The 13,041-nt window shown below is 35.7% G+C and overlaps 1 protein-coding gene across 1 annotated transcript in view; it reads left to right on the forward strand.

The window, feature by feature from the left end:
• Positions 1 to 13,041, forward strand: part of USP7 (ubiquitin specific peptidase 7) — a 76,600-nt gene that overhangs the window by 38,716 nt on the left and 24,843 nt on the right. Inside the window, exons 3-10 of the mRNA XM_042798360.1 lie at positions 458 to 656; positions 2,098 to 2,236; positions 2,947 to 3,035; positions 3,750 to 3,858; positions 9,790 to 9,920; positions 12,020 to 12,074; positions 12,611 to 12,691; positions 12,788 to 12,878. Of these exons, the coding sequence (XP_042654294.1) occupies positions 458 to 656; positions 2,098 to 2,236; positions 2,947 to 3,035; positions 3,750 to 3,858; positions 9,790 to 9,920; positions 12,020 to 12,074; positions 12,611 to 12,691; positions 12,788 to 12,878 (894 nt within the window). The remainder of the gene's footprint in view (positions 1 to 457; positions 657 to 2,097; positions 2,237 to 2,946; positions 3,036 to 3,749; positions 3,859 to 9,789; positions 9,921 to 12,019; positions 12,075 to 12,610; positions 12,692 to 12,787; positions 12,879 to 13,041) is intronic.

Raw genomic sequence — 13,041 nt, forward strand, 5'->3', positions numbered from 1 at the left:
AACAGATTATGAAAATCCTTTGCACGTATTTGTTCATGCAAGGAGCTAACTTAAACTGGGCTGTGAAGACACTACACAACAAGAAGAGTTAAAGGGGGCTGTGGTTTATGTTGTAAAGCATTTGATGTCTCTGTCTTGCTGTACCCGCTGCTTTAGAAGAAACTTGAGTAGTAGCAAATTCTAGTGCTGAAGAATTACTTAAGAAAACAGTGTACAGAAGGAATGTGTCTTTCAGTTCTCTCTTTTGCTAAATGGTGTTGCATTGTTTTTCAAAATGAAAAAATTTAAACTTCAGTTGATAAGGAGTTCAATGCCTCTCAGGGTTTGGGTTTTTTTTTTTTTGATTGCTTCCAATATCCCACTACATAAAACATGCTCATGTTGCATGATTTTTGCGAATGATGTTTTGGAGTAAAGAGCATCAGGTTTTTCAAACAATTTTGTGTGTGTGTTACAGATACGAGTTGGCGATCAGAAGCAACATTTCAGTTTACAGTTGAACGCTTCAACAGATTGAGTGAATCAGTTCTCAGTCCTCCTTGCTTTGTACGGAATTTGCCATGGAAGATCATGGTTATGCCACGACTCTACCCGGACAGACCACACCAAAAAAGTGTAGGATTCTTCCTTCAATGCAATGCTGAATCTGATTCCACGTAAGACCCTTTTGTTTATTCTACAAGTCCTCATTTGATACTAGTTAATCTGTATTGTAAGAGATAAACTTTTTAAAAAAATAATTTTACCTAGCTTTCTGCCAGAGGAAAGAATTCTTCCAAGGGTTTGAGTCCACTCTTTCCCCCACCTTTCTAAATCCGAAAGTGTAAGAGTAATCCCCTATTTAGGTGAAGCTAAAAGCAGCTTGTGTAGCTGCAAGTTTGTGGTGAAACTTTTATATATTTCTGTTTGATTAGTGGCAGGAAGTCTTTGACAGTTTTCTTGGCATGGGAGAAGTTCCAGTTTTATTTCAGATAGAAGTGGTGCTGAAGCTTCTCTAACCCTGCTGAACTATAAATCCTGCCCTGTTAAGTGTGTGAGCAGGTAACTGCTAGCAACTGAGGCAGAGCAGTGTATGAGGTGGTCATCTCTTTAAATGGAGTTCATCTCTCATCAAGAGAGATACGAACATGTACATGTTCTTGGAGTCCTGTGTGCAAATCAGAATTGGCTCTTTGACCACTTTTGTAAATAATATGGAAATTTAAAGAGAGAAATACAAATTTCTGGGGCGTTATTGCAGCTTATTCAGCTAGAGTGCAGACCCCTCGTAAGTATCTTTTTCCAGTAGGGTAACTCGGCTCTTGCACCAAATCTGACACAACTTGTAGTTCTCTCTCAATAGTAAGTTGCTCTTCTCCATTATTTTTATAATCTAAAAGGTAAGTGCTTAGTGCAGAAGGTAAAGAAGGAAGATGTAAATGTATTGAGTAGTCACAGGAGATGTGGTTCACATGCAAGTAGTCACAGAAAAGGATAATGTGACCTTCAGAAGTATCAACCAAGGTGCAGCTGGTGAAGCTAACTAAGGAAGCAGTAATGCCACTGCATGAGTCAGTGACAAGACCTTGTCTGAACTGATATTCAGTCTGATTTTCTTGCACAAGTGGGATGAATTTGAACAGGAATGGTCATGAAGTGCTGCTGAGAAAATTAGAGTATTGGGGAGTTTATCTTGTGGGAGGGAGGGTGGAACCACCTCCTCCTTTCCTCAGCCAAAGTCTGAGTTATCACACTGTAGATACCAAGACTACTTTGAGTTGGCTTATCCGTCTGCATTGAAGTAGATTAGAAATAGCTCACCTCAGAGAGCGGTCAACTTACTAAACCACTGCTACCTGCAATTGCCTGACAGTACTTTCTTAACACTCTTGCCCTAAGAAAATCTCCATTCCAGCTTCACGTTCATAATGTGGCTTCAGAAGACCCTAGGGATTCATGCCCTCAATAACAATTAACCAAATATTAACAGCTAATAAGAAAAAAATACAACCTATATGTGGAGGTAATGTACCAAAAATCTCTAACAAAAAGAATATTTTAATGACTATAAAAAGCTTGGTTCTGAATGAGTTTCAGATGTTTCTTCTGTATTTGTAGGTCATGGTCTTGTCATGCACAAGCAGTTCTCAAGATAATAAACTACAAAGATGATGAAAAATCATTCAGTCGTCGTATTAGTCACTTGTTCTTCCATAAGGAAAATGACTGGGGTTTTTCCAACTTCATGGCCTGGAGTGTAAGTAATTGGACATGTATCTATTACTATATAGGAGCGGTTTTGAACTTGCACTCACAAGCACTAAGTTACCTATAGAAAAGGGGGTTTTCCAAGCAGTTATTTTTCTGTTATTGATGTAGATTCTTCTTCAGTTTCTTATAGATTCCTGCACTTAACCATTGTGGTTTGCTTTTACATAAGTTGTGATTTAAATATTACCTCATTATTTTCTGTGTATTTGAATGCTTGTTTTTTGTTTTCACTGTGTGATAATTCTGAAGCAAGATAGATTTTCTTTCATTTCCCTGTGTTATTTGCATATGTGTACAGTTATTTAATGCCCTAATAATACTACTAAGGCTTATCTTAAATTGAGACAGCTTTTTGAGCATTTTCAAAGGTTGGGCCTTTCATTTTTAATCTGTCTGGAATATTGTCCAGAAGAAGCAGAACCTTTGATTACTGACTTATTATCCACAGAAAATTGAAGTAGTACTGGAAAATCTTAAAAGCCAGGAACAAGTTTCCTGTATTGAGACACTAATAAAGAATTAAAGTTTATTAAGCTGAAAACCAGCTTTCTTGGTATCCTTCAAATTTTCTTCTTTAGTTTATTATTACTGATAGTTCAGACTTCGAAATTAGAAAGTGATGTCTAACAGGATGCTTCACTACAGTCATGTTGCAAGCTTCAATTTTCACGTTTGTGTGTCATTGCTGTTTCACAGGAAGTTACTGATCCTGAAAAAGGCTTTATAGAAGAGGACAAAGTTACTTTTGAAGTCTATGTTCAAGCAGATGCTCCACATGGAGTGGCGTAAGTATCTCTGTTTAAAAACAAAATTCTATATTCTAATATTTTTGTGTTGCTTCTTCAAGTATTTTGTGTTAGTAATACCTGTAGCTCTCATTAGACATTCTGACTTTGTCACCTTTAATTGCCATGTGAGAATTCATAGTATTTTTCGTCAGTTACATAGAGGTGTTTGTATAGGTTAAATTTCCATTTGCATTAGTCAGCATAATGTTGTGGAACTTTAACTTCTCTATGAATTGATTTGTGATTTAACACCTCTGCAAATCTAGCCTCACCTCAACGTTTCTGATCTTGCAGCTGATAAGGGTTAGAGACACAGGTGGCTCTGCTATCTAACTTGCCTTGGTTTACAAGTTGTTTTAAAACAACTGCCTCATCTGGACTGTTCTACTTCATGTCACTTGTAAACAGAGTGGTTGTACTGAAATGCAGACTTAGCCATAAAAGTGCAGCTTTGGGTTCCAGTACACTTTCATAATAGACAATTTTTCTGCCATATAGAACATCTTGAAAAAGAAAACCTAACTAAACCACAAAGCATGTACTTGCAAAAAACTGTTGTTACTGGCAGGCAGTAGTGAAATATAGTTTATTTGCACCTTAAGTAACAGTGAAGAGTAGCTGATAACTACCAGCAGTGCCACCTTCGAACAAATACTCTTTATTATAGTTAATACAGAACTGTCTTGGTTTTAACCACTAACTATTTTCTAGGTGGGATTCAAAGAAGCACACAGGATATGTTGGCTTAAAGAACCAGGGAGCAACTTGTTACATGAACAGTTTGTTACAGACTTTATTTTTCACAAATCAGCTACGAAAGGTAATTCATATGTGAAAGAAAATTAGATTGCTAATTGAAATACCCAGTATATTTGTAAATCCTTCAAAACAGAGCTGCATGTTCCCTTTGCCTCCTTCATCCTTTTAGAAATGTTGTAATTACATGGTGTTGCCCATCTCACTTGAGCCTGAATACAGGAAGCTGCCTTTTATAGTCTGTTGAACATAAGCTTTTGGTTTTTTGTGAAAGCAGAGTACCTGATGAAGACCTGAGCTTAAGGGGTGTTTCTTAGACTGCATTATGTGTTAATGTTGCTATGAATTGGAGTGGGGAAGGATGAGGATGACTCTATATCTTGCAGATGAGAGACAGAAGTAATTTCCCTTTCTTGAAACAGTTAAAGTAGTCAATTACAACTTCTCAGCCCATAAACAATGTGAAAAGATAAACATGTATGACCTTTGTAGTTCGCTTGTTTAGTCTTTGTAATTGATATCATGCAGTTGAATTGCCTGTTATTATGGTTAGCATCTTCCTAGTGATGGAATGTGTTGTAATTTCAGTAATTTATACAACTTAATTTTATATTTGCTTCATTCGTATGTTTTTTATTTACTGTAGATGTTACTTCTTTGCTGGAAGGAAGAACTGCTTTAAATATCAGATTAATAAATATCTCACCCAAACTCAGGATGAAATATACTACATAATATATCATTTTAAAACAGTGTAGTAGCCTTAATGGGATAAAACCATAAATGATGACTTGATATTGGAGGTGGCCATCTGGAAGAGTGCATATACCTGGGGAAAAAATGTAACTCTGCACTGTTTAGTTTATTGGAGCTGTCCTATTGATCAGAATTCATCCTTTTGCGCATTCCTGCGCTTATTGTATGTCTCTTGGTGAAAATGAACTGTTCTGACTTACGCTTTCTCTTGTGTATGCTAGTTGTTACATTTCCATTAAGCTTTCTGTTCTTCAAAATTTTCCTTTTTAATGTACTTACTTTCCACTGTCTTAGATTTTTCCACCAGCTTATCATTATTTATATCACTGTGGCCTGTAAGTGTCCCAGTTGGGATTTTTTTTTTCTCTTTTGCAACATGCTGCTTACTCTGAAGCATTGCGAAAAATAGCGCATCAAACTCCAGTAGACTGTAACTGAGATCTTACCAGTGCCATGTACAAGAAATAAATACTTGACTTGTTTTACATGATGCACCTATTTAATTTTTGCAAGAGATGTAATTTACTCGTTCAGTTTATCATTCATTATAATGCCTGTTCTTTTTGCTCAGCACTCATAATGTTTGTGCATTTTATGTTTTTGGACAACTTCACTTTGCTCTTGAAAGAAAAATGTGTTTTTATAATAGCTACATCTAATGCAATTGAGTAATTCCTTTCAAGACTGTCTTGTAGTCAGTAAATCAATATGTACCATGAAGTCCTCTTGTTTTGTGAAGAAGAAATTCTTTTTGTGATACGGATTTGTTTCAACTGAACTGATCTTTTCAGGCATTCCCCTGCACTTCTCCCCTATCCCCCAAATAAATGCCAGCTTTTAGAGAGTGTTACTATCTGGATAGCGACCATATGAGAAAGCTTGATTTACTGCCTGGTAACTGCAGCTTCCTTTATGGAAACATTACCAGACATCAGCTGAAATGCCCAATTCTTTGCTCATTCTTCAGGTTGTCAGACCCCCTACAAACAAAACAGATCGCAGCAGTAGTTTCAGACAGTTCTAATACTCATTTGCTGTTGTTACAGATAAGGAAGAATCAATAGTTGTCTGAAAAAATGAATTTCAGCAATGTTTTGGTTTTCACTGTGAGCAAACCTGTTCCTCTTAAAATTGAGTAAAATAAAATGTGTAATATCCTCAGTTTGCTTATTGCCAATTCCATGATTTCTGTTAATTCTCCTTACTTAGAAGAAATAATGGTCTCTGCTGTTATTTAGGGCTTTGTTAACAGAGAAGTTGCTGTCAGGAGTAGAGCTGGGAAAGCAATGAAAAATAGCAAAGACAAGCATGTACCTATGCAAAGTTAGACTGGTGAAGTGGGGGTGAGGATTGGTGAAGAGGTCCATCCCTCTTTGCTCTGTTTCCAGATAACAGTTGAGAGGTTCTTGGGCACTTGAAATGAGACCTCCCTTTGTTATTAACCAGGTAGCTTCAGTGGTAGGGAATATAGCGAAGGAACTTTCTCTTCTGAGTGTATCTTTATTTATCTGTCTGTGACTGGTAAATGCACGCTTAAGTATAGTCCGCCTAGGGAGGGGACAGTAGTAACTCCCCAAATGAGTCCAGGTTTTATCTTGGACAATGTTACAGGAGTCTTAACGTGTGTCATTACCGCCTCTAGCCAGTCAGTACTTGTGGCTGCATCCAGTCCATTTTAAAACCCTTTGCTAGTTCCCCTGGAAAATTCTCTACAATTCATTAGAACATTGCAGTATGTTTATGTAACTATACTAAAATGATAAGTACTGGTCCAGTACATTTCTTCCTGATCTGGCTCTCTTCAAGTTGTCCAATATATCTTACCTTACCTTGGAATTTCATACACAGTGTCTTCTTCCCTTCTTCAAGTAATGCTCTTGACTTTAAGCAGTGTGTTCAAGCTTATCTGTAGCATTCTTTTACCATGTAAATATCTAAAATTTTTCTCATATCTCTATCTGTTGCTTATAGCCATTGCCTATACATGTCCCTGCCACTTTTTTGTGTTCATTTCCTGAGGGAACTTCTCAGGTCTTAAATTAGAGATTCTGCTTTTTTCAAATGTATCAAAATGCATCACTCCTTGATTTTGAGGTCAAGCTTTTGGAGTTTGGGAGGGTAAGGCGTAAAAATAAAGATTTGTGGAGGATCGTATTTGAAAAGTGATTCATTTAACTTGGAGAAACACTTAAGCTTTGAGAAATGGGCTTCAATACTACTAATACACACAAACAGAATGAAGAAGCAAGGAAAGGCTATGTGTTAAAAGTTTAGTTTGTAGTAACACATTTGGAATTTCAGAAGAAACAAAACTAGTGGGTTTATTCAATGGCAGCAGGAACGTAGTAATTCTAAATTGTAAATTATTATTTTAACAATACTTGGGAGAGATAGGAAAGGACTTAGTTGTCCAGATGGTATATGAGGAAACCAAATAGGAGCTAAATGCAAAGAATGTGATTTTGATTAATTACTAAGGTTTTCTGAACTCCCATTTATACCTTTTTGATGGAAGAGTCAACCACTAGGTTGTTGTAGTATCATCTTGGTTTGTTATGAAGACGATTTAGCATTTTTATATTTATTTTGTGAAAATGTATAGGTACTGACTATATTTTAATTTTTTCATTACTTGATTTTTGTATCTTATTTCTGTTTGTTTAAACGTGGCAAGTAACTTACTATTTGGTTTTTAAAAAGCATTTATACGATGTTAAAAACAATGAATTATAGAGATTTGGAAGATTTGAGATTTGGTCATTGAACTATTTCCTGTTTTGACCTTTAGCCAGTGAAGAACAGCTCATAAAAGGGTTCATAAACCAGGGCAGGGAGAGGTTAAGTTAACTCTGAAAGATACTGACTTGTTTTGATGTTTGAAAAAATAACTTTTGCTTCTAAAATCAAAGATATCATCTTAGCTATTCATATTTGAATTGGAGCTTGCCCAATCCAGCATGGTTAATTTTAACTCTCCATTTGGGTAATAAAAACAGACAAACAATTGAAAATAATTTTATTAGCTTATGATCGTTTTGAAATTGTATGTTCTCATATTAGGAAAGAAATTTTCATCATCAGGGTGGTCACAATAGCTTTACAGTAGGATGTGTGGAGGGGTTGTGGGATCTCCATTCCTGGAGATGCTGAGAACTCAACTGGGCATAACCCTGAGCAACTGGACCCAGCTTTGAACTTGGCACCTGAATGAGAAGGAACAAAGTTCAGAACCTCTGGAGTTCTTTTCCAGACTAAATCACTATAAACTCTAAACTCTTAAAGCAGTGCTTAGCTCATTAGAAAAGTTACTGATGCAACTACATGAGAAAATACTATTTTTTGTTCTCTTACTTTTTCCAGGCTAGACAGGTAGTTAGCCTGATGGATTGGCAAAAATGAGGGCATGAAGGATTATTGAGTTTCAACAGTTAAAACTTGTTGGTGATGATAAAATCGAAGATGCTATTTTCTTCAACTTATGAAATTCAGAAAAGCAATTTAAGCAAATTTCAAAATTAAAGCAGAGCAAGGAAGACTTTTTTTGTTGCCGTTTGGGCGATGCTGGGCTGTTGTTCTTACAATTATCATAACAAAGTAGGAGTTCTGTTGGCTGTCCTTCAACAAAAAGTTGATAAATTTCAGCTCATTTCAATTAATCTTTTCCCTTTTATATGTTTAAGTCCTACTATTAACATTGTAGCTTACAACTAAGTAGAAACATAACATTTGGAGGCTACTAGTGTTCAATCATGATTCTGTTTCAGATGATCTCTGCTTACTGTTAAATTTGGGAAATCAAATTTAAAACTTAAACTATCACATTGCTTTACAGTTGCATAATTATCCAGTGTTTTTCTGTCTGAATATAAGGGATTTGCTTTCCTTAGGAAACTGTTCAGTAAAACAGTTTTATTTCATCTTATTACTGTAGCTATTCTTCTGATAGTGTGTTCTTCTAAGCATTTATGTTGCTGTACTTTTGAAAAATTTTGTAGATATTCAGAATTGCAGTAGGAAACTGGCCTGCCAACTTCTTAACAACTTCTCTTTTTTTGGCCATTTTTATTTCTTCCTTTGTTTTTTGTCATTTCCTTGTGTTCTCTTTGCATCAGCTTTGTCTTTATCTAATGTGTGTTTCATCTGGTTCTCATCAGCTCTGTACTGAGCTTTCATATTACAATGAATGTGTTTCCCCAACAATTCAGCTATGGAAGTACCAACCATGCTCTGTCTATAGGGAGCTGAAGTACAGGATCAGTTATTGGTGCTGGACACCTCTGAAATGTAGGCTGGTGCAGAAACCAAATGAGAGCTACTGAGATCCAGATCAGAGCTTCACTTGCAGAAATGTATCATTCCATCCTGTTTCACATGCAAAAATTCAGATGGCAGTTTTTCTGTTTCTTAGCAGGTTATTTTCTCATATGCTACTTAATATTGGAGTCTTAATTTTTTCATGTGTTTTTACCAAATGTCCTTCCAGAGTGGTCTATGTTTTCTTATGTTCATGCTTTCTAAATGAGCATCTCTCTGTAATTATCTTCTCTTTGCTGTTGCTTTTTCCTAGATATATTGGTACACACTTTTTAAAAAGTAAATCTCATTTCAGTGCCTGTTGAACTCTTCTAATGCCTGTTTGGTCTATTTGTGTAATTTCTTTGTTCTTGAACTGTTACGGTGTTTATTTGTTGGACAGCAATTACATTAAGCAGGAATGAATGTATTGGGGAATCTCAAAGCTTTCTCTGACATCCTTCTCCTCCACATGGACTATTTCTGGTTTTTTTCGCTTGTTGTACTTTATGGTTTCACTTGGTTGGGTTTTTTGTGTTTCACTCACAGATAGCCAAGCTACAGCACAAAACTGAAGTTATTTTCAAAAGCCTATTGATCAGTATATCTGATCCTGCTGTGATTATTGCATAGACATACCAGGTGTGATAAGTTGTTTGAAGGTGTTGAATGTTTTAGTGTATTTACTTTTCTAGGTGGAATAAGGAAACTAGATAAAATAACCATGAATGGAATCTGTTGCTCACATCTTTCTAACCACTGTGCTCAAAGAAGAGTCATTCTAGACAATGTTTTTACACTATAATATGAGATGTTTTTCAGACTCCTTTGAAGTGATGATTAAATGGAGTTATATGAAGGAAGTCACTGAAGAGGAAAGAATGCATTAAACAATATGAGCAATAAACTTTTCCTTAGATACTAATTGAACTAAATGCTTTTTCAGGCTGTGTACATGATGCCCACAGAAGGAGATGACTCATCCAAAAGCGTTCCTTTAGCATTGCAAAGAGTGTTTTATGAGCTGCAACATAGTGACAAACCAGTTGGAACTAAAAAGTTAACAAAATCTTTTGGGTAAGTTTCAGAAATTTGGACTATTTATTGAGCTATTACAGGCTTCATAAAGCTTTTCTTTAAAAAGTTTTTATTTAAATCGGGCTATTTTTAGAGAGATGCAGAGAAGTGTTAATATAGTATTATGTTAATTGCTAACTTTTCTTCGTTTACTTGGATAGGTTTTTATTTATAGTCAATACTAAAGACAACTGATTCAAAAGTCAAGATTTTTTAAGGAGGGGAGCGTTACACAGTCAGGCATGGCTGTTACTAGCAGAGTTATAATTCATCTGTTACCTGAAAATTGTGTGATGCATTTGACTTTTTGCATTTGTTGTTGAAACATTGCAGTTCATGTGTTGTTAATGTCTGTCTTCAAATTTAAATCTGATACAAATTTTAGAGAAATAGGAGAGACTTGCACTTGCATATTGTGACTGTTGTAACATTTTCTTATGACATATCAAAGATGCACGTATTTTTGCCTGTGCACAATTTAGAAGCATTTAATGCTTTATACTGTTTTGTGATTTAATGCTTAGGAGGAGTATGTATTGCATGAAGTAAGGGTGTCAAAGCACACACACATTCTAGCACCCTCTTTTCATCCATAAAACAATTACAAAAAGGCTTGCTTTTTATTTTAATTTTTGCCCGGTATCCAGTTTACTGCCTGGTATTTTTTCCAGTGTCGTGGTACATCTTGTGAGGTGGTGTTACAGGGTGTACTTTTAAATCTGGAGTATCTAGACATAGAATTAAACAATCTAGTTGCACTGAGGGTGTTGATTTGCTTTATTTGTTTTGGGTTTTTTTGTTTGTTTGTTTGCTTAATTGGTTTTGGTGTTTTTTTTTTAACTAGCTTGATATTTCACTTGAGCACAAGCTAGGACAGAAGATTAACATTAGCATAACCTTTACAAGCCTTTTCTTTGCATGTCGAGTAAGCATGGAGTAGGGTTTTACCAACAATTGTTCTAAAAGATTGTATTTTGCACTACTTTGTCGCGTTGTATTTGTAGACTAGCCTTTTGTAGTAATACTGACAAGCATTTTTTAATTCAAAAATAGGTTAGGAAAATGTGTATCATCCTTTTCACATAGCTGTTCTAATGTCCACCCTGCATCTTCTGCTGAAACTTGTAGTAGTTCTCTGTCCTGATAAGACTCTTCATAACCTACTGTCTTTGTAACCTTTCCTTTTCACCTTTCAGTGGAATTTTAAAATTAAATCGGTAACCTCAGTGTTGTATGTTTATCTGGTCATACCCCCTTCCTACTAGCACACTGCATATTTACTTATCAGTGCTCCTGCTTCCATGTTACACTGGAAAGACTTGCTTGTATCGTAAATACTTCATCTTGAGTTAAGATCCCAACTGTGTCATCTTTAGTAGCATGAAGAGACTTTTCCCAAGGGTGTTGAAGATGCTTGATTTTGTATCTGAGAGCAAGGTTTTAAAAATGTGTTCATGCCTGCCTTCATTCTTGGGAAGGAATTTTTGAGTATGTTTGAAGATCTGGTCTCTTTCTCCCCCATTAAATCAGAGGGGTTTCTGACCTTGTCAGACCTACCTATATGCTGTGTAGGGCATAACTTTTTACTTGGTATTGTGAGTTTCCTAGTAAGTTTGGCCTCTTTCGGTAGAAAGTAATGCTATTGTCTGAAGGAGCCCTTTTTTATTCTAACATTAGCATGTAACCTTTTTCTTTTATTTTTGTCCAGACAATTTGAATTGCTCTCAGGCTTCTTAAGAGTTGTTTTTTTTTTTTTTTCACATCAACCTGGGACTAGATTGTAAACTGGAAGAATTCTTCTCAAATTCTTCCTTGGCTGGCTCCAGCTGCCATCCCAGTCCCCAGACCCACAGAGAGAGAAGGCAGGTGGGCACAGAACAGCTGCCAAAATGTCCCATAAGTTTGCTGCCCCTTCCTCTCCTGCTAAGCAAATGCTTCAGAATTAAAAAGAACATGTGCATCAGCCAATACTGAATCTCAGAGTCTTTAAGTCTTGCTATGTATTAAATTTTTGATCTGTAAGGAAATCACAGAGACATCTTTTGAGCTTTCAGTTTTCTTCGTAATACAGTAATTTTGTATTAATTTGCCTTACCAAGGTGGGAAACTTTAGACAGCTTCATGCAACATGATGTCCAGGAATTATGTCGAGTGGTATGTTTTTACTATTTCTTACTGATCTGTGATGCATAATGTTGTCATATATATTATGTGTATATAATACCATTTAGTAAAAATCCTAGTAATACTGGCACTGGTTAATTTAAATTAGGTCTCTAAGACATAGAGTTTTTGCCTTGATTTATTTCTCTTTTAAGAATGGGATTGATTGTGACCTTTTGTGGGTGAGGAATTTGTAAAGGCTAGGCAAAGCTGAAAATAAATGGAACGTATGCTAGTGGTCCTTATATAGTAATGGAGGGAAATGCAGTTTTGAAGATGCAAATGCATCGTTACATTTATGAGGTTTTCCAGACTCAAAGGAATGTGGCTGGAATAGACCTCAGTGCTGTTTTTCAGGGGAAGAGGAGGATTTAAAGGACTAGAAAGGAGATGCCAGTATGAATAGACTAGCAATTCATTTTTATGCAAGTGACTTAGAATTTAATGAGTGAAGTAGTCATCTGTGTGTGAATAATGAATTAAAAAAATGTAAGTTTATCCTAAGTTAAAACTAATTTTTCTTTCAGCTGCTTGATAACGTGGAAAATAAAATGAAAGGCACATGTGTAGAAGGCACTATTCCTAAATTGTTCAGAGGGAAGATGGTGGTATGTATTTAATCTTTTTTTCTTTTTTTAATAATTTTAATTAACTCTATTGCTTGTATACATAAAAATTCTGTGGTTTTTGTTTTTTGTTTACAGTCTTATATCCAATGCAAGCACGTAGACTATCGATCTGAACGAATAGAAGATTATTATGACATCCAGCTAAGTATAAAGGGAAAGAAAAATAGTAAGTGATGTATGGTGTTATGCACTGATCAATATTTCAGCATGTTGGACATCTTTAGTGCCTGTTGATTTCAAATGGCTTTGTTGGTGCTCAGCACTTTGAAATATCCTTGCTTTAAAACACCTCATTGAAAACATTTCTGCAGAAAATGTTTTGCGTACAT

This window comes from Tyto alba, unplaced genomic scaffold (genome assembly GCF_018691265.1).
Source record: "Tyto alba isolate M040663 unplaced genomic scaffold, T.alba_DEE_v4.0 Super-Scaffold_28, whole genome shotgun sequence".
Taxonomy (NCBI): Eukaryota; Metazoa; Chordata; class Aves; order Strigiformes; family Tytonidae; genus Tyto; species Tyto alba.